General features: G+C 54.8%; 11 protein-coding genes across 11 annotated transcripts; 6 read left to right on the forward strand and 5 right to left on the reverse strand.

The window, feature by feature from the left end:
* Positions 1-184: 184 nt before the first annotated feature.
* Positions 185-1,874, reverse strand: BAUCODRAFT_31752 (uncharacterized protein). The gene has a single exon (XM_007676141.1). The coding sequence runs from the start codon at positions 1,649-1,651 to the stop codon at positions 650-652; it is 1,002 nt and encodes a 333-aa protein (XP_007674331.1). The 5' UTR covers positions 1,652-1,874; the 3' UTR covers positions 185-649.
* Positions 1,875-2,006: 132 nt separating this feature from the next.
* BAUCODRAFT_31753 (uncharacterized protein) lies at positions 2,007-4,021 on the forward strand. The gene is made up of 3 exons (XM_007676142.1): positions 2,007-2,161; positions 2,214-3,783; positions 3,840-4,021. The coding sequence occupies exons 1-3, from the start codon at positions 2,124-2,126 to the stop codon at positions 3,849-3,851; spliced, it is 1,620 nt and encodes a 539-aa protein (XP_007674332.1). The 5' UTR covers positions 2,007-2,123; the 3' UTR covers positions 3,852-4,021.
* Positions 4,022-4,250: 229 nt separating this feature from the next.
* On the forward strand, positions 4,251-5,430 carry BAUCODRAFT_120690 (uncharacterized protein; the record flags this gene model as incomplete). The annotated part of the gene is made up of 2 exons (XM_007676528.1): positions 4,251-5,198; positions 5,251-5,430. The coding sequence occupies 2 exons, from the start codon at positions 4,251-4,253 to the stop codon at positions 5,428-5,430; spliced, it is 1,128 nt and encodes a 375-aa protein (XP_007674718.1).
* Positions 5,431-5,741: 311 nt separating this feature from the next.
* BAUCODRAFT_403072 (uncharacterized protein) lies at positions 5,742-8,060 on the forward strand. Its single transcript, XM_007676529.1, has one exon. It carries the CDS (start codon positions 6,053-6,055, stop codon positions 7,706-7,708), a length of 1,656 nt encoding a protein of 551 aa, XP_007674719.1. The 5' UTR covers positions 5,742-6,052; the 3' UTR covers positions 7,709-8,060.
* Positions 8,060-9,425, reverse strand: BAUCODRAFT_403078 (uncharacterized protein). The gene has a single exon (XM_007676530.1). The coding sequence runs from the start codon at positions 9,219-9,221 to the stop codon at positions 8,412-8,414; it is 810 nt and encodes a 269-aa protein (XP_007674720.1). The 5' UTR covers positions 9,222-9,425; the 3' UTR covers positions 8,060-8,411.
* BAUCODRAFT_403077 (uncharacterized protein) lies at positions 9,426-10,354 on the reverse strand. The gene is made up of 2 exons (XM_007676531.1): positions 9,887-10,354; positions 9,426-9,837 (listed from the first exon to the last, which is right to left on the reverse strand). Exons 1-2 carry the CDS (start codon positions 10,223-10,225, stop codon positions 9,631-9,633), a joined length of 546 nt encoding a protein of 181 aa, XP_007674721.1. The 5' UTR covers positions 10,226-10,354; the 3' UTR covers positions 9,426-9,630.
* A 793-nt stretch (positions 10,355-11,147) lies between these two features.
* BAUCODRAFT_22661 (uncharacterized protein) lies at positions 11,148-12,070 on the forward strand (the record flags this gene model as incomplete). The annotated part of the gene is made up of 2 exons (XM_007676096.1): positions 11,148-11,698; positions 11,758-12,070. 2 exons carry the CDS (start codon positions 11,148-11,150, stop codon positions 12,068-12,070), a joined length of 864 nt encoding a protein of 287 aa, XP_007674286.1.
* A 340-nt stretch (positions 12,071-12,410) lies between these two features.
* On the reverse strand, positions 12,411-13,463 carry BAUCODRAFT_31757 (uncharacterized protein). Its single transcript, XM_007676143.1, has 2 exons — positions 12,562-13,463; positions 12,411-12,496 (listed from the first exon to the last, which is right to left on the reverse strand). The coding sequence occupies exons 1-2, from the start codon at positions 13,290-13,292 to the stop codon at positions 12,427-12,429; spliced, it is 801 nt and encodes a 266-aa protein (XP_007674333.1). The 5' UTR covers positions 13,293-13,463; the 3' UTR covers positions 12,411-12,426.
* Positions 13,464-13,723: 260 nt separating this feature from the next.
* On the reverse strand, positions 13,724-16,297 carry BAUCODRAFT_66530 (uncharacterized protein; the record flags this gene model as incomplete). The annotated part of the gene is made up of 3 exons (XM_007676414.1): positions 13,724-13,972; positions 14,026-16,109; positions 16,159-16,297. 3 exons carry the CDS (start codon positions 16,295-16,297, stop codon positions 13,724-13,726), a joined length of 2,472 nt encoding a protein of 823 aa, XP_007674604.1.
* Positions 16,298-16,361: 64 nt separating this feature from the next.
* On the forward strand, positions 16,362-17,720 carry BAUCODRAFT_403245 (uncharacterized protein). The gene has a single exon (XM_007676532.1). The coding sequence runs from the start codon at positions 16,611-16,613 to the stop codon at positions 17,637-17,639; it is 1,029 nt and encodes a 342-aa protein (XP_007674722.1). The 5' UTR covers positions 16,362-16,610; the 3' UTR covers positions 17,640-17,720.
* Positions 17,721-18,190: 470 nt separating this feature from the next.
* On the forward strand, positions 18,191-19,213 carry BAUCODRAFT_67152 (uncharacterized protein; the record flags this gene model as incomplete). Its single annotated transcript, XM_007676462.1, has 1 exon — positions 18,191-19,213. A coding segment is annotated over one exon (1,023 nt), but the record flags the coding sequence as incomplete, so codon positions are not given.
* Between the last annotated feature and the right edge of the window lie 387 nt (positions 19,214-19,600).

The following is a 19,600-nucleotide window of genomic DNA, read 5'->3' on the forward strand; positions in this document are numbered from 1 at the left end:
CGTCGGTGACTGGGAGCACAACATGGTCCGCTTCCAGAATGGTGTCCCGCAAGCTGTGTGGTACAGCCAGCATTCGAACGGAGAGGCCTTCACCTATAAGACTGTGCAGAAGTACACTGGTGGCATGAGGGTAAGCAGAGTACACTAGTGTTGTTCACGTGGTTTGTAACTAACAGCACTGCCAGCCTGTTGTCTACAGCGCCAACGGCAGCCACGCCAACTACGCTATCAGCGGCACTCATGATCATAGCATCCCGAACTTGAATCTCCCATTCGGCCCGGTGGAAGACCATACCGACGCCGGCCCAATCTGGGATCCAACTCTCAGCGCTTACTACTATACCTACAATGCCAGCACCTCGACCTTCGCCGCGTACGACGACAGCACGCCGGTGAATTGGTTGTACTATGTCGGCCAGTGGGGCGACCGGCAGTACCCGGATAGCGACCCGAGACAGAAGACCATCTTCGATATAAACGGCCTGTACAAGTATACCAGCGGACCCACAGGACCGGAGGACAAGCAGCTCAATCGGACAAACGTTTGTCCCGATAACGGCGAGACGTGTATTGTGCGGACCATCTTGGTACCAAAGTAGCAACGTCGCTGTGCTGAATGCTTTTATATGACCCTGGTATGCGCTATCGCTCATAGTTCGCTCTTGTCACTATCACCATACTTGCTGATGAGATTGCGCATGATGCTCATTGCACCACTTCTGTATCCACCGCCGAAGAGGGCATGATGATTGAGGTGATGATAGAGTTCGTAAAGCGCCACCCGGTCCGGATACTCATCAACAGGCTCCGTCTTCGGAACAAGCTTATGATATTCGCTCAGAAAGCTTGCGCCAAAGCCACCAAACATCTTCATGATGCCGAGCTCATACTCCGAATGAGCGTAGCAAGCCGAAGAGTCGAAGACGATATCTTCCGGCTCGGTCATACCGGGTAATCTGCCTGCGGAGGCGTTACCAGACCAGAGATCGCCGTGTACAACCACAGGCGTGACCCCTTTGCCGCTGTTCAGATGCTTGTCGCCGATTAGTCTCGGTATTACTTGCGTGCATGTTTGTTCCACGAGCGATTCAAGCTGCTTATCGGATCCATTAGACTTCTTCGATTGGTTCAAAATGAAGCGTAAGCGGCTGTTCGCGTAGAAGTCCGCCCACGAAGACGAGAAGGTGTTGTCTTGCGGAGTATCGCCGCAACAAGTAGGGACGGCAAAGCCAAATTGCGGCTTGTCATAGCCTTTCGGCGTTGGTGCTGGGGTGGTGTGCAATTTGGCAAGCTTCTCCGCCATTGACATGCCTACGCTCGGAGCACCGCGTCCTGACAGATCGAGATAGTCGGTCACAAGGAAGGATTTGCCCGTCGTGTCCGCGAACTTGCCATGGCCGAAGGACTTGGGGCAGAGCGTTGGGACGGCGTTGTGGATAGCATTGAGGCTTGCGTCCTCGCCTTCGAACATGATCTCGGCTTCTCGGCCTTTGCCTGTCTTCATGAAGTACTGCATGTCACCGCCATCTGGTGTCTTGGTCGTGATTTTGCACGTTGATGCGGAAGACATGCCGCCGCCACCGGCGCTTGACACGGAGGTTTGGTTAGGGTCAAGGCCCAAGAGGCTTACGACGGCGCTGTCGAGTTTCATGGTTCTTGCCGTTATCAGGGTCCGTCTTGACGATAATGAGAGCATGAGCAGGAAAGGATAGGTGAATGGGAAACAATCTGCAAGCGCATCAAGATGTGACGTCGATCTCGCGGCACTCCTACCTTGTCGTTGGAACGAACTTTTGCAGTCGTGATTGTGAGACAGACTCAACACCCTTATTACCGTAGCGCTGGCCACAACGCAAGCAACAGTTGCGACAGTCTACGGAGGTGTATACGGATGGTAAGCAGTATGGAAGTAGCGAGCAGTAGTCCTCCGGCAAGCCGCGGATATGGTGAGGTCTTGGCAAGGAATTGTTTACACGTTGTTCGAGTTTGTATACTTCTGTCTTATTGGGCGCGGCCAGCGATCCTTCGTTTGTGGTTGCCACAGTCTTTACCGGCATTCAGACTGTCACTTGGTGCATTCTGGTCTCAGAGACATATCTGCAAAGTGTGCATTCCTCGCCGAAATGACCGTGACTCGGTCCCAAACCGGCAAGGCGCCTCAGTATGCCAGCCAGTATTTTCCCTTCACGTAAACTGACTAATAAGGCGCGCAGAAAGTCTACTGTACCAGAAGGCTTCGTCGAGACGCCGGGAAGGAAACGCAGGGCGCATAAGTCAGAAGGGGACAGTGACCGGTCTTCATCACCCCTCACCAACGGCCATGCGCCAGGCGCAGAACCCATTGTGAAGGTCAACAAGGCTGAACAGGATGCAGCTAAGAAGGATGCGAAGAAGATGTCGAACGGCCATGCTAATGGCATGCCGAAAGGCAGAGTCATCGATGGCTGGTTAGAAGGCTCAGACCCCAAAGTCGACCTAAACCCTCACTTCGACTTTGGGGGCAGCTGGGGCGTGAGCGCAATGATGCTCGGCTTCCCGGTGCTGATGTGGTATATGTGGGTTGGAGCCACCTACTACGATGGCAAGTTTCCATCTGAACCGAACATGACTTTAGCGGAGTATTGGCGACATATGGTGCATTTGGCTTACACCGGCGCATATCCGAGCCTTAAGGCATGGCTCATCTACTGGGTCTTTCTTGTCGGACAAGGTGTTTTGTACTTGACCATGCCAGGTGTCTACTCCACTGGCAAACCACTCCCACACGAAGGAGGCCGACAACTCCGCTATTACTGCAACGGCGTCACTTGCTTCTACTTCACCATCTTCTTGGCCGGCGTGCTGCACTTCACCGGTCTCTTCAAGCTCTACACTTTGATCGACGAGTTCGGTCCCATCATGAGCGTGGCCATCATCTCCGGCTTCATCGTAAGCGTGATCGCATACATCTCTGCCATCTGGAGAGGCGCGGAGCACCGCATGACCGGCTACCCCGTCTACGACTTCTTCATGGGCGCTGAGCTCAACCCTCGCATGTTCGGTTGGCTGGACTTCAAGATGTTCTTCGAGGTCCGTCTGCCGTGGTTCATGCTCTTCCTCACCTCCCTCTCAGCCGCCGCACGTCAATACGAAAATTACGGCTACGTTACCGGCGAGGTCGGCTTCCTGCTCATGGCGCACTTTCTCTACGCCAACGCCTGCTGCAAAGGCGAAGAAATGATCGTTATAACGTGGGACATGTACTATGAGAAGTGGGGCTTCATGCTCATCTTCTGGAACTTGGCCGGTGTGCCGCTGAGCTACTGCCACTGCACCATCTATCTTGCCAACCACGACCCGAGCGTCTACGCCTGGCCCAAATGGTTCCTCGTCATCCTCTACACCTCTTACCTCTTCGTCTACTACGTGTGGGATACCGCGCAATCGCAGAAAGCAATGTTCCGCGCCTCGGAACGCGGGTACCAAGTTGACCGGAAATCCTTCCCTCAGCTCCCGTGGAAGGAGATCAAGAATCCGCAAAAAATCGAGACGGATACCGGCGACAGCATCCTCGCCGATGGATGGTATAAATATGCGCGCAAGATCCACTATACCTGCGACATGTACTTTGCCTTGACATGGGGTCTGATTACGGGTTTCAAGTCCCCGTTCCCGTGGTTCTACCCGGTCTTCTTCTTCGCAATGATTGTGCACCGAGCGTATAGGGATATTCAGCGGTGTCGGGAGAAGTACGGGGCGGCGTGGGTGGAATATGAGAAGAGGACGCCATGGTTGTTCGTTCCGGTGAGTTTCGCTTCGATATACGGCATCGAGAATACGACGACTAACCAGGACTGCAGTACGTTATCTAAAAGTTTGCGGTTTTGGCGAGGGCGAGTTGTGATGGAAGGTTTGGGCAACTTCACGAGGCGCGGCCGAGCTGCCTGTTGCCGCAAGTACCCGGCGGTCGAAAGGCTGCTCTTTCGCATTTGTTGTTGGCTGTCACCAGTAGTGTACAGCAGATGTACTAATGTATACCGGCAAACATTGCAATTTGTTATCCTCGACGTACTCATGGTATTGAAGTGTATCCATCTCTTCCAGGTTACTGCCATACTCCACTTCTCCCCACAGTCAGACTTCCTCTCAGCCAGCTCTTCGAGCCCACAAGACCACACAATATGAATGTAGGCTTCGCAACAGGAGCGTAGGTGTTTCGATTGTTTTCATCTGCTCTTCGCTACCCGTCCGGCAGCATACCCGCTCCTGCTATGGCTACCACCAACCCAGCCAATCTACCTGGCGCCCCTGTCGACCCAGCTTCGGCCCAAGGCGCTCAGATCCCGCTGCAATCATTCAACGTCCCCGACTTCCCACCTTCAGCGCGAGGCCTGAAGGCACTAACCTTGACTTCGGACATCCAAGTGGACAACTATCAATCAATCCTAGGCCCGTCCTACAGCATTCCATCAAGTCTACCGGTTGCCATTGAAAGCCTCACGCTCGAGCTCTTCAGCCTAGGATATCCGTCCGGCTTCCTTACGGACCTGGCCAAGCGACTGCCAAACCTGAAGAGTGTCGTGCTATACAGTCAGCTCTTCGCCGGCACAACCGAAGAGAGCCAGAAAGATGCAGTACAGTTCTTCAAACACTTACCTTTCCTTCGCGCATTACACTTACTGGATGTCTTCGCCCAGCCCGGATACTTTGCAAAAGCTGCAGAGTGGCTGAAATACAACACGAGCGATATGCCGGGAGAGGCGAGAAGGGGGTTGATGTTTCTGGAGGTCAACTACACATTCCGTGGGCACGAGGACGAAGAATTCATGGGCAAGATTCAGGCGCATGAGTTACCGAAGTTGATTGGACCGGGTCTGATTAGTTGCTCGTTCAATGTCGCTGCACCGGAGGAAGAAGGTAGTGCAGAAGGTATCATGGCTTATAACGCAGAGGTTTCGGATGGATTGGTCAAGGCTTTGACGGAAGATGAGGCGTATCCGAGAGGGCTGAGGGCGCTCAACTGCACATTGTATACATTGACTATGGCACAGTTGAGGAAGGTGCTAGAGGTGCAGAAGAACATCATGGTGCTTAATGTAACGCTGGAGACGGCGCCGGGTGCAGACACGAAGAAAGCATTGATTAAGGTGCTGGAAGGTTGCAAGAATCTAGAGCAGGTAGAGTTGGTGGCGAGTCCGACAATGGAGTTCATAATGGCTGTAAGCTGGCTTGCTTGTAGCTTGGGGTGGAACGTACTGACAGCCTTTTTAGCTTCAAGAGCCAGGCTCTGGTGTTTTGGAGAAGAGCCTCCTTTCGGCCGCAGACTTAGCTGTGCTTACTGCCAAGTGCGCCAATCTCAAGTCTTTCAAGGCTAGCGTGTTACGTGCTGCCAGCTTCGGGACGCTTGAATGGGAAAAGAAGGGTGGGAAGTGGGTGGGAGGCGCGAAATGATTCCAACCAGATCTTGCTCGCTTGCAACCCATTCATCCACCATGACGGTGACGATGGGCTTTAGAGGCTCTGAAGTGCTGCGTACCACCGAGAATCATGCTGGACGCAGCGAACTGGCCGCTCTGTCTTGCCATGAGGGGACCTGTCAGCGCCGTTGACTTCCGGACGTCTGCACCTGTCGATGCGCGCCTATGGAATCCACTGCCAATATCGAATGAAGTTTGGTGCAAGTACGCTTCAACCCTCAGCCCGCAGCGTGCACGAAGTAGCTGTGACTATCCCGATCTAAGCCGCAAGACGGCGGCACCACAATAAGGTGGCCGGTCCAATACAGGCTCCATCTGCCAAAGAAGCAATCCTTCTCTCGAGGCCTCGAAATCACGGACGACTCCCGACCTCGATCCACATGCGCGGGCGAGTGCCGGGCAAAGCAAGGTCACTCTGGCTTGTGGGCTCCTTCAGCTACAACTCAGTTAGCAGGTTCACATGCCACTGTTTCTGAGGCAGAAAGCTCACATTCTTGGCTTGCGAGATATATATCAAATGCCGTTCCTTCTTGAATATCGCAACTATCAACGGCTTTACATCACTTCGCACCTTCAAGCGGCGAGTGTTTGGATCAATGCAAAGGTTGTTGCACCAGTACCATAACCATCTCTTGATACAAACACCCCTTTTGCGGTCTTCCAGCAACTACAATCGATCACTTTTCGGTCTTACAGATTGGATTCCCACCACCAGCATAGTATATACGAACAACCATCACCATATCCACACCATGCCGCCTAAGTCAGCCCTCCTGACCGCCGGCGATCCGCTACCGAGACTCAAGCCCACCTACACCCGCGACCCACTGACCACCGCTCAGCGACTTGCCAACGTCGAGGTTGCTAGAGCCAAGGCGCTCAAGAATGTCCCTCGCTCGCCACCGCCGGATGCCAAGCCGAAGAAGAAGTCAATGGCGCCCCCGGAAGAGACAGAGCGACTGCGGGCGCTGAAAGCGAAGAACAAGGCTCGGGTGGGTAAGTCGACCAAGCCCAGGAAACCACTTACAACAAGAGAGAAGTTGGCGGCGTCGGATAAGAAGGCGAAGAGTAAGAACGCGAATGGGTTGAAGAAACGGCAGGCAGAGGCAGATAGGGAGAAGGAGAAAGTGTTGGAGGGAAGGGTGGACAAGGGTAAGAGGGCCGGCAAGACGAGGACCGTGAAAAGGCCGGGCATGATGTCTATTCTAAGGGAACACTCTCCGACAGCTGTCCGCTTTGCGGGGAAGAAAGACGGCTTGACGGTAATCTGTCGCCCGACGCAGCGGACAGAGATGCATGCTCGCGAGCTGCGGGAGAGGGCGATGAAGATGCCGGAGGTGAAGGCTCTGTGGGGGAGCGCTGAGGTGCAGGTCTTTGCGAGGAAGACGAGGTACTCCACAGCGGCCAAGGTTCTCGAGGATTGCCGCGCCAAAGCAAAGGAGCACAACGAAACGGCTATCAACGTCCTGAGCAAGCTCGAGAAGCTTGTGGACTTCCGAGTCCTGCCGTATCCGGGAGTGATCGAGCTAGATGCGGTCGACATCAAGGGCGAGCATGCCGTCTTCAGGTTTCTCGACCTGCCGGAGCGTGTTCGCAAGCGAGTCTACAAGTTTGCCGTCGTCGAGCAGCGCTTCTTTATCCCACCCGACCACGAGCAGCCGGACTTGGCAATGGTCAACAAGCTAATCAGGATGGAAATCCTGCCCGTCTACTACAGCAGCAACACGTTCAAAGTGGATCTGACGCCACCACCACCGCTCATCATCAAGCCCGGACACAGCGCAACGGCACTTGGCAGGCTCGGTGATCTCGCTGAAGGCACGAAGAAGCTGTCAGGGATGCAAACCTTCGAGCGCCGGGCGGAGGCTATCGAATCAGGCGGTTGGCTCAAGCACATCCACAAGTGGGTGCTAGACTACGCACCACCGCGCATCAGCAAGCTCGACTCCCACGGCGACTACGAGGAGGAGGATGCGAGCTTCATGCTCGCCATCGAATTCAAGCCTAGCGGCGGGAGTGCTAATGTGGAAATCCATCACGAAGCAAGCTGCATCCTGCCTACCCTGACCGGCTACGGTAGGTGCGCGGTACAACTGACGCCGAAGTGGGTGAACGAGTTGGTGATTGAGGCCTGCGAAAAGCTTATGAAGCACAAGGAATTCCGGGCGGCGGTGCTTGTGGAGCTCGTGCGGGCGGTTCAGGATAGGGTGCGGGAGTTGGTGGGCAAGAGGTGCGAGGTGGAGAGCGTTTAGTGCGAGGCTAGTAGGTAGATGATGTGGTCTACTTTCAATGGCCTGGTAGCTTTATGGCGTGGAAGATGGCGATGGTGTGGTCACGGTCATATAGCATGCGAAGCTTGCGGAAGCCTTTCCGTCATATACTCTTGTTGCATAGCATCTCTGTAATATTGACCTACGGTCGAGCAAGCTAGGCTATCGGCAGTGGTTGGCTGCATGTGTGTACATGCCCGCCGCTTGCCGCAAATGAACAAACTGCTTCCGCAGACGCACGGGCCTGTGCTTTGCACTTCGTGCTGCCGCTCTGGCTAGCCTGCTCAGGCCCGAATGTCACTCTCCAAACTACTGCCTTGGGTGATTCGGAGAAGCTATGAAACAACGCCAGCTCTCAATGACTTGTACCCGAGCTGCCTCGAAAGCCTCTGGTTCGCTCCATCAAAGGGTCCCTATTTCCGACAGTAGAGATTCTTAGTTCCCGTAGACGTCGTCAAAGTCGTCATCCGTGTCGACGTACTGCGGGTCTGGAATCTTGACTCGCCTATGCTTCGCAGACCTCTTCTCGATGTCGGTGTCGGCCATCTCGCGAACATGCTTGGACGAGGGCGCTGCTTGCGTGACAGCATCCTGTTCTGCGGCTACTTTCATTCTGTTGTCAAGCTTGGCTAACTCACCGGGCGCGGGGAATTCGAGGTAGGCCAGCAAGCAGTCCTTCCAGGCCCTACCGCATTGGGCCGGGTTGCTCGACATAGGAAGATACTTCTCTTCGCCGCAAAATCTCTCCCGGCGCAGGAGGTCCTCGAAACGGATCTTGTCTCTTGTGGAAGCCTGCGCGCTGCGGGCTTTGCCTTTGACCGAGACGAAGCGAACCTCGCGTTCGCTCACGTTTCCCCTTCCATTTCTTGATGGTTCCCATGTAGTATACCTCCTTGACTTCGCACTGACGGTCGAGTGGAACGCCGCACTGCACCAGGCATGTGTCCGTCTGCTTTCTGGGCTGGTTCACTTGCGTCGACTTTGCGAAGTGAGCGAGGAGACCGCGGTCTTGCTTAAGGTAACTCCCAAGTAGCGGATGCGGCTCGGTGGGCTTATTCAGACCTGCCGGCTCGTCCTTGAGTCTCCGTGCCACAGTCGACGGAAGCGAAGTCCCTCGCGATGGCGGCGGCGTGAATGCAGACGAGCCTTGGTCATGATCTGAAAGAGGTGACGCATGCTGTGGACCGGCCACGTAGCCTGCCGGAGACGAAGAGAGTTGCTCACGCAAGCGAGCGACTGTGGGCGGTGTTGGCTGTCCTGGCTGCAGAGAAGCGGAAGTCGCGGAGGGGAACGGCGGTGGTTGAGCGTGAACGCCTCGCAGATACTGATGATCGTGATGGCCTTGCGGTGCCTGGTTGTACTGGTCTTGCGGAGACCGACCTCGGTATGTGAACTGAGCGTGGTCGACTTGTGGGCCCACCGTATAATCGGCATGCGAGGTCTGGAGTTGATAGCCGTGTGGTGTTAGAGCTTGATTGGCCTGAGGGAACCGCATCTGATAAGCTCGCGGCAGCTTAGGGTGTGCGCCGTGCCGTCTCTGATCATGCTGCAGAACCGCGCCTTGAATGGATCGACCGTGCTGTTTCGGAATGCCAACTTCCAGACTGGCTTGCTTGCGACTGTGCAGCCTGAGCTTGCTTGTTAAGCCTGGTCAATAGCGGAGCGTGTTCGGTGCCTTCAGGTGGAGCAACTGAACCTCCAATGCCTTCAACCTCAACCCCGGAGTGCTCATTGTTGAATAGGTCAGGGTCGCTGTGCTCTATTGTTACTGGTCTACCAAGTAGCTCCCCATCACCGTACTTCTGCTGCAGGTATGAGAACACCTTGTCCATCGGCACGAGTGCCTCCCGCATGAGTCTCGCGTCGTTTGCGAGATTGCTCCCACTGGAATTTTGTCCTTGTGGTCATGAACTGGCTGAAGTTTGGCGTGCATGCGTGTAATAATGGTTGCGCACCGCATCAAGGTCGTGGGTTCCCGCCTGTGTCGCTAAGGCCTTCTCCAGGCTGTCGAGGGACTTGAGAGCCCTCGTCGTAATGCCACTCTCCTCGTGATTGATTGTATACATAATGATTGTCTTTTGTATAAGGTACATGTCCAGTACACCCGAAAGCTATTGAGTGTCAGCCCATTGGTTGTTCCAAGCAAAACGGCCATTATACCCCTAGAGAGTGGAAAATGTTGACAAGGTTTGCAGCCTTTTTCGCCTCTGCATCGGCGCCAAACTTGCCACTTAAGCTGCTCAAGCTCACACGACGCTGAGCTTCGTAGAGCTTCTTCTTTGCTTCTGCGATCTCATTAGGAACAGTCTGCAGCTCCACTTGCATTGCCTGGAAGTTCTGGGTGTAATAGTCGACTTCCATAATAGACTCCGAGGTGGAAGCCATGACGGCGGATGAGGCCAGATGTGGTCCGCTTCGTGTCTGAGACGGACAGTTTGAGTGTTCATAAGGAGAAGACGTAGAAAGTGAATTGTGCTGTACGTGCAGACGTACTAGCATTACACTAGTTGAGCACGGATCTTAGCCGTCGCCGTCGTGCCTGCCCGAACGGACAGGCTTGATCACGAGGAGTTCATGTAATACCTGCCTAACAATCAGGTTGATCCTTGCTTACTACGATAGGCTCGTTAGGCAGAGTTAGCCAGACATGCTCGAGCGGTAGTGGTTCTATATCCGTTTTGACGACTTTGTAGTTAGTATAACCCGTGCACGCAAAGCAATAACGCTACCTAGACGTAGACCACGGACGAGTAAAGCGTTGAAGACATCGAGCAGGAAAAACATTCTTGCTATACCGGCCGACGTTCTTGATTGAGCGACTACCTTGGGTTGAGAGGCGCTCTACGGTGCTCTTGATAGCCCTGCCTGTCACTGCAGTGGAGACAGGGCGACAGGGCGACAGGGCGTTTGAGCTTCTGGGTAGTGCGAGCCTGCACATTATGCGTCCTACGAAGTCGAGCCCAGCGTGCAAGATTCACCGCATTCGTGATATGAGTGCACGAACAAGCGACCGCCTTGCTCATCAAGCGAGGTCGTATAGGTGTGTAGCATCCGACTTGGGGTTATGACCCATCACAGCAAACACGGTGACTGGACTGACCGTGCCACAGTATCTATAATTGATGGTGCGAGCTTACTGACGATGAAGTGAACTCGCCGTTCCAGCCAGATCTCTCACGGTGCGCAGCTATCGCTGCTAGCAGTAGTACCGTCAGTCTTCTGGCGGTGGTGGTGGTGGTGGCGGCGGGTCAGTGTATCGAGGTGTGTGAAGTGAAGTAAAGTGATGTCAAGCGCTTGGACCAATGCGCTCGACTCGAGCCGAGGCGATCATACAGTAGAGCTACATAGGTGGCTTTACGAATTCCAAAGTGGGAGCATCACAGCAACAGTACGGATCGCGTGACTTCCACCCACCGCCACCATGGTCGCCCTCAAACTAGCCTCCGCCGCTCTCATTGCCCTCCGAGCATTCACCGTCCTCGCCCAGGACGAGCTGCCCGTGGAAGAGGTCCGCGACTACGCCGACGAACTGGTGGCAGAAGAAACCGTAGGCTCCACGCCCAATATCGCCGTCACCATCAGCACCTCCTTCCCCGACGCCGAGATCTTCGGCGTCAAACTGGTCAATGGCCGTTCCACACGTGCCGTCCTCGACGTCACCAACAATGAGCCGACTTCCATCCATCTTCTGCTCGTTGGAGGCTCGCTGACGACTCCCAACGATACTCCTGGCGCTCCGGACCCGCCAGTGGTGCTACGCAACCTCACGGCGCAGAAGTATGGCGTTCAGATCCCGGGTGGGGAGAGCGAGACGCTTACGTATGCATTCGCGACGGAGATGCATCCGCAGGATTTGCGGTTGAGTCTTGCAGCCGTGCTGCAGAACAGCGCGGGAGAGGTATTCACCAAGATTGTCTACAACGAGACTGTGAGCGTAGTAGAGGCACCACTGTCATTCTTCGACCCGCAAATGTAAGCCCTCCCATTCCCTCTCGTTTCTTCCTCACCGAGGCCTAATGGATTTCCCGCAGCATCTTCCTCTACCTTTTCCTCCTCGCCGCCTTCGGCGGAGTCTGCTACTTCATCTACACCACCTGGATCACCACGCTCTTCCCACAGAAGCGGCGCGGCGGCAAGGGCGGCGAGCGCGCGAAGAAGTCAAGTGGAGGGAGTAAAAAGGTCGATCCGGCCGACCAGGCAAGTGTAATTGGCGCTGATGGGCCGGCGGTCACGAGTGGGGCGCAGACAAAGGCGTATGATGAGAGTTGGATACCGGCGAGCCATCTAAACCGCCCGGAGGCGAGGAGGGTCGGCAGTGGAAGGCCGAAGAGCAGGGCTGCCTGAACGCATGTTAAGTGGAAGGACAGCACGGCGCGATCAACAGCGTATGCGGGCACGTGGTACGAGCAGAGCCTCAAGACGTGCCTTTTGAACTCGACAAGGGTCTACAAGCACGGTTCCACAAGCCTTGGATAAGCGTATGCTCGACGGGCTAGTATCTGCGCAATGCTTGCAACACTCAATATGCGCGAAGGAGCTCACGTGACAGTGAGCCGTAGCAATGCGCAATGACGATGACGGAAGACTACATTGCTTGGAAATGGGTTATGCGGAGAGCATACAGTACAGTACAACGCTGAATAAAGCAGGCATATGCCACGCCTGTACCAAATAGGAATCAAGTAGATGAAGCGCCCCAACTATACCCGATCGTCAACCTCATCCTGCGCCACAGTCCTATAGTCCCGGGCTTTAGAAATGTACGGTGGTCTGCACAAATGATCAGCTCGTGCCCGGCATTTACACTGTCAGATCTGAGGCCTTTACGAACCTACCGGAAGTAGTTCCTCAGCCCAACAATGGCCGCCGTGCCAACCGCGAAGCCACCCAACAGCTGACCCCACTGCTTGTTGCCGTACTGGTATTGGCCCGTTGCCAAACCCACCAGGTCAAACACCAAGCAGCCACCGAGAATCCAGTCGCTCGTCGCCGCCAGCCCGGCAAAGCCAACGCCCGTCAAAGCCTGCACGGCGGTGCTGGGAAGCTGGTTCTGGTAGAAAGCCACGCTAGTGTTGTGAAGCAGATCCAACACACCAATACCCGCAAACGTCTTCGCGACCACGTGCGTGAGGATGCTGCTCCAATCCTTCGTGTTCATCGGCTCAAGCTGCGTGTAACAATACCACAACTGCGTCGTTGTGTTTACGAGAACGAAAACGTCCGCAATGGCCATCCTCTCACTATTCCAGAAGAACATCCACGTCCCGATGCAAACGTTGCCTACCGCGTAGTATGGCACGAAGCGGCGGATAGTGTCAAGCTGCTTCGCTTCTTGTGGGTTCTTCTCGTTCAGGCTCCAGAGCCGGTACATCCATGCCAACTGGAAAAGCTGTTGGGGGAAGAAGAAGGCGCCGATGAAGTACGGGTTGGGGGAGAAGAAGGAGAGGTTGCGGTCGTGGATTTCTTTCATGTTGGGCGAGGACCAGAGGCCGTACTGTTGGAGGGCGAAGTCGTAGAGGAAGGAGGCTGGCGCCAGGTAGCGGGCGGTGGAGAGGGAGACGCCCATGGTTGCTGTTTTGATATTGTGTTATGGAGACGGTGTTGAGAGGGTGAGTTTGTATATTGAAACAGTCGACGGAGACAGTGAAAATGGAGGGCGATGAGGACTAAGGAATACCTACGTCTCTTGTCTAATACGTTGCTAAGGCGCTAGGGGGCGCGTTCGCGTGGTTGTGGTGATGGAGAGAGTGGTGATGTCAGTACGGCAACCGGCGAAACTGCGGTTCCGCCCAGATCTCTCGATTTGAACTGAGACCATGAAACTTACCACACCGGCCGAGCATTGTGAGTTGGACCCGACAAGCACCCGAGAGGTCAGCACATCGTCGTTTAAACAAGGGAAAATATGCACGCCATGTCCATTGGCGAAACGCTGAATCATGGCAAACAAGGTGCAGTACAATCTACCGTCCTGGCATCTTTCTTACGATGCTACCACTATCGACCTTTCTGCAAGAGCCCAATCATCCGCTCAATCTCTACCGCAGCATTACCCGTAGCCTGCTTCCTCAAGTCCTCCAAAGCATTCCGATCCTTCGCCTTCAGCGCTTCTTCGCCCGCCTTGGCCACCAAACCACATTTCAACCACATCTCAATCCGCTCGCTGAGCGTCAGCGACGCGCACTTAGGTATGAAGAGCGCCGCAACCTTCGTGTTGCCTGCGGCCAATATTTCATTGTAGAAAGGCTACCCAGTGTCAGCAGGTCTATCAACGATTTCTGTGTTGGTAATTGACTCACCTCCCACCCAATCGGACTCTTCCTCGCCTTACTCATTTCCTCCAACTCTCTCCAATCTCTGTTGCTCACCAATGCCCTCAACCTAATCCACCAATACACCTTCTCGGTCACCTTGAACTCTGTCTGCACTTTCGTTGCTCGCTTCATGTTTCCCGTCCTGATCAACTTACTCAGCGTCTCATTCACGCTCAACCCTACGAACCGCTCATTGAGCTCCTTTGCAAAAGTCTCCTGCAGGCGTAGCAGCTTTTGTGCGTCTTCGATAGCCGTGACTTGCACGGCGTATTCTTTACTGTCGCGCACCAACTTCGCGGCCATCTTAAGCTTGTCCGTCGCGGGCGCGGTGTCCGACGCAGCAAGCGCCTCGGATACCAGTAAGTTTGACCCTTCTATACGTCGATCATCCTGGTAGTATAGGTCCTTCAGCAGCTCTTCATCTTGGTCGACGGCGGACGACTCCACGATAGCCGTAGCGGTTGGTCGGCTATTGATCGTACGAAAGAAGCTGGAAAGCGGCATCTTCTTCCTCAGGTTTAGCAAGACGTAGAAGACGAGATCCGTGTCACCGCTCTCGATGGCTTTGTCCAGCGCGATCGTGTCTTCACCCACATTGAGCAATAAGGGTACCTGCTTGCCCGCCCGAGGTTCATGCTCTAGCAGGTCCGTGGCCAGCTTGCCACGCCCCTCATCGTATGCGGCGCGCGCCACTTCCTCGAATGATATACCGCGCTTCCCATTCAACTTCTGCACAATCTCGGCGCAGATGCTGTCCTCATCCGTTCGTGAGGATCGGACTTTCTGCCGCGCCCAATGAACGTAGATCCGATCCACCGGTAAGTGCAGATATTCGGATACCTTGAGCGCGAGTAGATACATCTGCCTGTTAACCAGCCGTTGCACCAGCCTCTCCGGTGTCAAACGCAGATATTGTTCGTAAGATAGCGGCAACGCCACTTCGAAGAAGCGGACGGCATTCAGTACGCGCAGCGTCTCCGTCATGTCGACGAAATCATCGCTGTTGTAGAGGTCAAGAACGGACTTCCCGAAAGATGCGGCCTTGAGGAGCTGTTTCTGCCAGTGGATACTGTATTCTTGCCCTGCGGCGCGAACGCAGACATCGACCGCTTCGTCCAGACTCTCGCGGATGAGCTGAATGTTATCGTCGGCTTTTGGAGATTTGTCCTCGAGATGATGAAGAGCATCTAGGAGGACTGAGGCTGGAGACGTCGAGCCGAGTCTGAACACCTCCTCCGTGGGGTCGGGCACTTTCTGCAGAAACTCGCAAATGTCGCTTGTTAAGACCCTGATGCCGTCAATATCCGGGAGCAGATGCATGATGGAGTCGTAGTAGAACTTAGATGCTGCGCCGTTGGGTCCAACCAGGTGCAGCTCGTCCTCCCAAGCCAGTACGACAGCGTTGTTGCCACACCATTGTAAATCCTTCGGAATCGTCTTGACCTTGGACTCGTACTCGCTATACCGGTCCTGGAAATCGCTGGAGATGACCCATACTTTGCTATCGTCGGTGTACAGCGCGATGAATTTGCCGTTTGGCGAGACGCCGATATGTCTGAACGGACCGGCCTCGAGTCCTCTATCCTCGCACTCTGCAGGATCCACGACGTAGACTGTCTTGTTAATCGCCAACAGCACCTCAACAGCCCGCGAAGATGTGTACTCCGGCGGTATCACGGTCCAGGACATGACCTCACCGCTGGGCGTCGAGGCTAGCAATTGCGGCCTGGGTTCTTCGTAGCGCGTGACAGCGACCAGACGGTTGTTTCCAAGCAACGCCACGAAGCCATTCGACCAGAATTTGCATCCTTTCACGCCGTGTTCTTCCGCACCATGACCGATGTTGAATGGAGTGAAGTCGCCGTGTAAGTCGGCGTAACTCCTCACTGTCCCATCGTTGGTGATAACGAGCAATCGCTCATCCTCTGACCAGCCTACAGCCTTGACAGTCTGCCTCTCCCAGGGTATCTGTCGTATCAGCTTGCCCGCGCAGCTGTAGATGTCGATGCTCGACTTTGCGGACTGCGCGCCTCGGAGTGAAAAGATCTTGCTTGCATCTCGGTACAGTGCTGTACAGATGTTTAGCGCATTCGGTGCGGGGTTGTGTATTGTGCCTACCTACAGCGCCGCTATAAGGAGCTCCGGTGACGACGTAGTTCTCGAGCTCAAGGTCTTGGTCGAAGACCGATGTATAGAGCTGCGTCTTGCGGTAGAAGCGGTCGCCTACGGGCTCCCAGCCTGCCCTAGCTCCTGACATGTTCGGGCTGCATTATATCCACTCTACCACTGACAACATGACTGAGGACATGGTACGCATCGTGAGAGAAGTAGAGCGCCTTATGCGGTGGTTGATGCACTTGCGCTGAGTCAGCGTCTGCACCTAATTGCCTCGTTTGCTCTTACGTTCTCCGACCTTCAACAAACGACGCACTCCGAGGTCACATCGATTTCGTACTCTAAGGGACCTGGTCTCCCGCTCGCGTGGGGTATATCGGTTGATCGTATGGCAGCAGCAGCAGCAGCGCGATGATGGTCGCGTCCCGCTGTATTCTCAGACGCATGTAGCGAGCATGGACGAGCTCATCACGGAGAAAGTTCAGCCAATGAGTGATCTTGACTTGGCCGTCTTGGTTTCGCTACTGGCTGGTCAACACTGTATCCTGTACTGCGAACAACAAGATGCCAACGATCTCCGGGACGAGCTCCGGGTACTATGTACAGAAACGTTTCGCTTAGAAACCGCCACAATCAGATGCAGTAGCAAGACGAATGTAGACGAGTTCAGCCAGTCAATCCTGGTCGACGTCTATGACACTTTCGAAGATGCCAGTGAACAACACGAGGGTGCCACAAATCGAAATCTAACCTTCAACGGTGATGTTTCGCCTGACCGCAGTCCAAGCCGGTTTGGAACACTTCACAATGTCCTAGATGACCGCCGCATCGCAGATGTTATCATCGCAGCAGATCTGGATCAAGCAAGTGCAACCATACAGGTGCAGACGCTGGAGCTGCTGAGGACGAAGCGCATCTTCACCCGCACTGCCATGCATACTGCTCCCAAGGACTTCCTGTTCATCGTGATCGCATCCGCGCCAGGCGCTCGCCTGACGCACCACTTGAACGATATGTTCGCCTTGTCCCACTATCATAGTCCCGAAGACGGCTTCACGCACATCTACAATGACAGCTCGAATTCAGAAACTCCAACCTTGAAGCTGGAAGAATTAGAGCACCTCCGGTCATCCACGGATGCCGTGCGTTTAAGCGGCGAGGTTCGGGCCTACCTGCATAACATCACCATCTTCCTACGCAACAGCCGGTACGTCAAGGGCGGTATCACTGCGGCAGCGACGCGACATCTTCGCGCTGTGGCGACAGCGCTTGCACCACTGCATGGCTTGGACTACATCTCGCCGTCGCTTGTCGCTTTGGCGACGAGGAAGGTATATCCTCACCGGTTGGTTCTTGCAACGGCTGAGACCGAGCGGACGTTGCAATGGGGGAGCGATCCGGATGCGGTGAGGGAGATGCTGGAGGGCGTGACGGTTGAAGATGTCATCGAGGATGTGATCATGAGTTTGCAGGCGCCGTTGTGAGGAGGTCTATGGCCCTTATGGAGGTTCTGTCCCTGACCGTTCGCTTGCGAGTCTTCCGAGCTCACCCCTCGCAAGGAAGGACGGAAGTACGTTCGATGATCAAGCAACGGTCGACGAACAATCCGTCATATCTGTTCAGTGAAGTCAGCTCTGTCATCCTCCATGCTGTTGTTCGAACTGATAGTGCGTCATATCATACGCGCAGTCACGTGGAAAAGCAGCCTTGGCGCCACCAATCAGCTGCAAGGAGGAGGCACGCTAGCGCAACGACTGCTCTCGCACCTTAGGTCGCATTGGACCTTGCACCTTTGCGAATTCAACATCACTAAGGACGTCGGAATCCGATGCAATGTGGCTGGGATCCATCGTGGATATGGTAACAAGCTAGAGGGCCACAGATCTGGCCCTTCCCTCCGCACACTTGCCATCCATCACTGATGCCACACCTTCGACATGCCACAGTCTGAAAGACAACACATGCGGAGACCTACTTTGTAAGTCTCTACTAGACACCCTCGAATCGGTGCGCCGACATTGACCGTGCGCTTAGCCCTCTCTACCACTCTTCCCGCAAAAAGCCACGAAGATGGCCGCTCGCCCTTCGCTTCATCAAAGGCGCAATCCACATCGATGTGGTCCTTCCTGTCTTGCTCCACGCCGCCATTGCCGCCGTCGTCTGCTACCTCGACGAGATTAAAGATGGCCATCTAGGGATCCCAAGTAGCGTCATTCCTAGCCTCTCAATCGTCGTAGGACTCATGCTGGTCTTCCGCAACCAAACCTCCTACGACCGATTCTGGCAAGGCAACCAGCACATCACCTCTGTCTCCACCTGCATCCGCAACCTGACGCGCTCCTTCCTGACCTGCTCGTACCGCGAAGGAGGGCCAGCGCCTACGGAAGCGGAACGTGCAGAAACCGAGAGCGTGGTGAGAGTGCTCGTCGGAATGATGTACGCCGCCAAGCATCACCTACGAGCTGAGTGGGGAGCGACCACCCTTCCGATTCTGATGCCACAATCCGAGGTCGTGCGAAGGCGGCGGGAATCACACTCCATGGCGAAGCCGGAGTATGAAGATCTGCTACCACGCGGCACTCGAGGCTTCGAAGATCACGGACTCGGACTCTTGCTGCAGCTCAGCATTCAGGTGGAGCGGTACATCAAGCGTGGACACGATAGAGGCTGGTTCCACGCTCCCGCCGCGAGTCAGCTGACAGTTCAGCTGAACACCCTAGTATCGTCGTATGGCAGCCTGGAGACGATTCACTTGACACCGCTGCCAGTTGCATACCTCATCCACATGCGGCAGGTCCTAGGGTTGTTCTGCTGCGTGCTACCGTTTGCGCTCGTGGAGGAGATGGGTTGGTGGACGATCATATTGACTGCTTTCATTGCGTTTACGCTCTATGGTATTGATGCCATTGGGGAACAGCTAGAGGATCCATTCGGCTATGACAGGAATGATATCAAGGTCGATGCAATCGTGGAGGATTTGCGGACCGAGACTACGGTACTGCTTGAGGAGTGGCGACGAGGCAGTGCGGATAACATGTTCCCTCAGGGCGATTCGTAGCAGTTCTACTCACCCAAAGACCTTGATCAACATGTGCCCGCTCTGTTCCTGGGTTCTCCGCCGTGCTCAAGGCGAACAGCTGCCCCACAAAAGCACCCACCCACCTCGTGACATCCTTCGCAGAAACTTCGATTGAGTGAATGCCGTTACCTGCCATCGTCGCCTTGCTCCCCGTCAAGCCTGACGCGCACCGTGATATGTTGTACACACTCCGGTGAGTTGCAGTAGTTAGTGGGTAACGGTAAGCTGAGCGAAAACAGACTGCTAGAGCTGGAATTTCTTCTTTATTTCTCTCCATCTGACACTCGACACTTCCCATCCTATACTAACATCTGTTGTCGTCTCGCACGACAAAATGCCGGCAAGCAAGCCTGGTCAGAAAAGCAA

The sequence above is a fragment of the Baudoinia panamericana genome (assembly GCF_000338955.1).
Source record: "Baudoinia panamericana UAMH 10762 unplaced genomic scaffold BAUCOscaffold_4, whole genome shotgun sequence".
In the NCBI taxonomy this organism is placed as follows: Eukaryota; Fungi; Ascomycota; class Dothideomycetes; order Mycosphaerellales; family Teratosphaeriaceae; genus Baudoinia; species Baudoinia panamericana.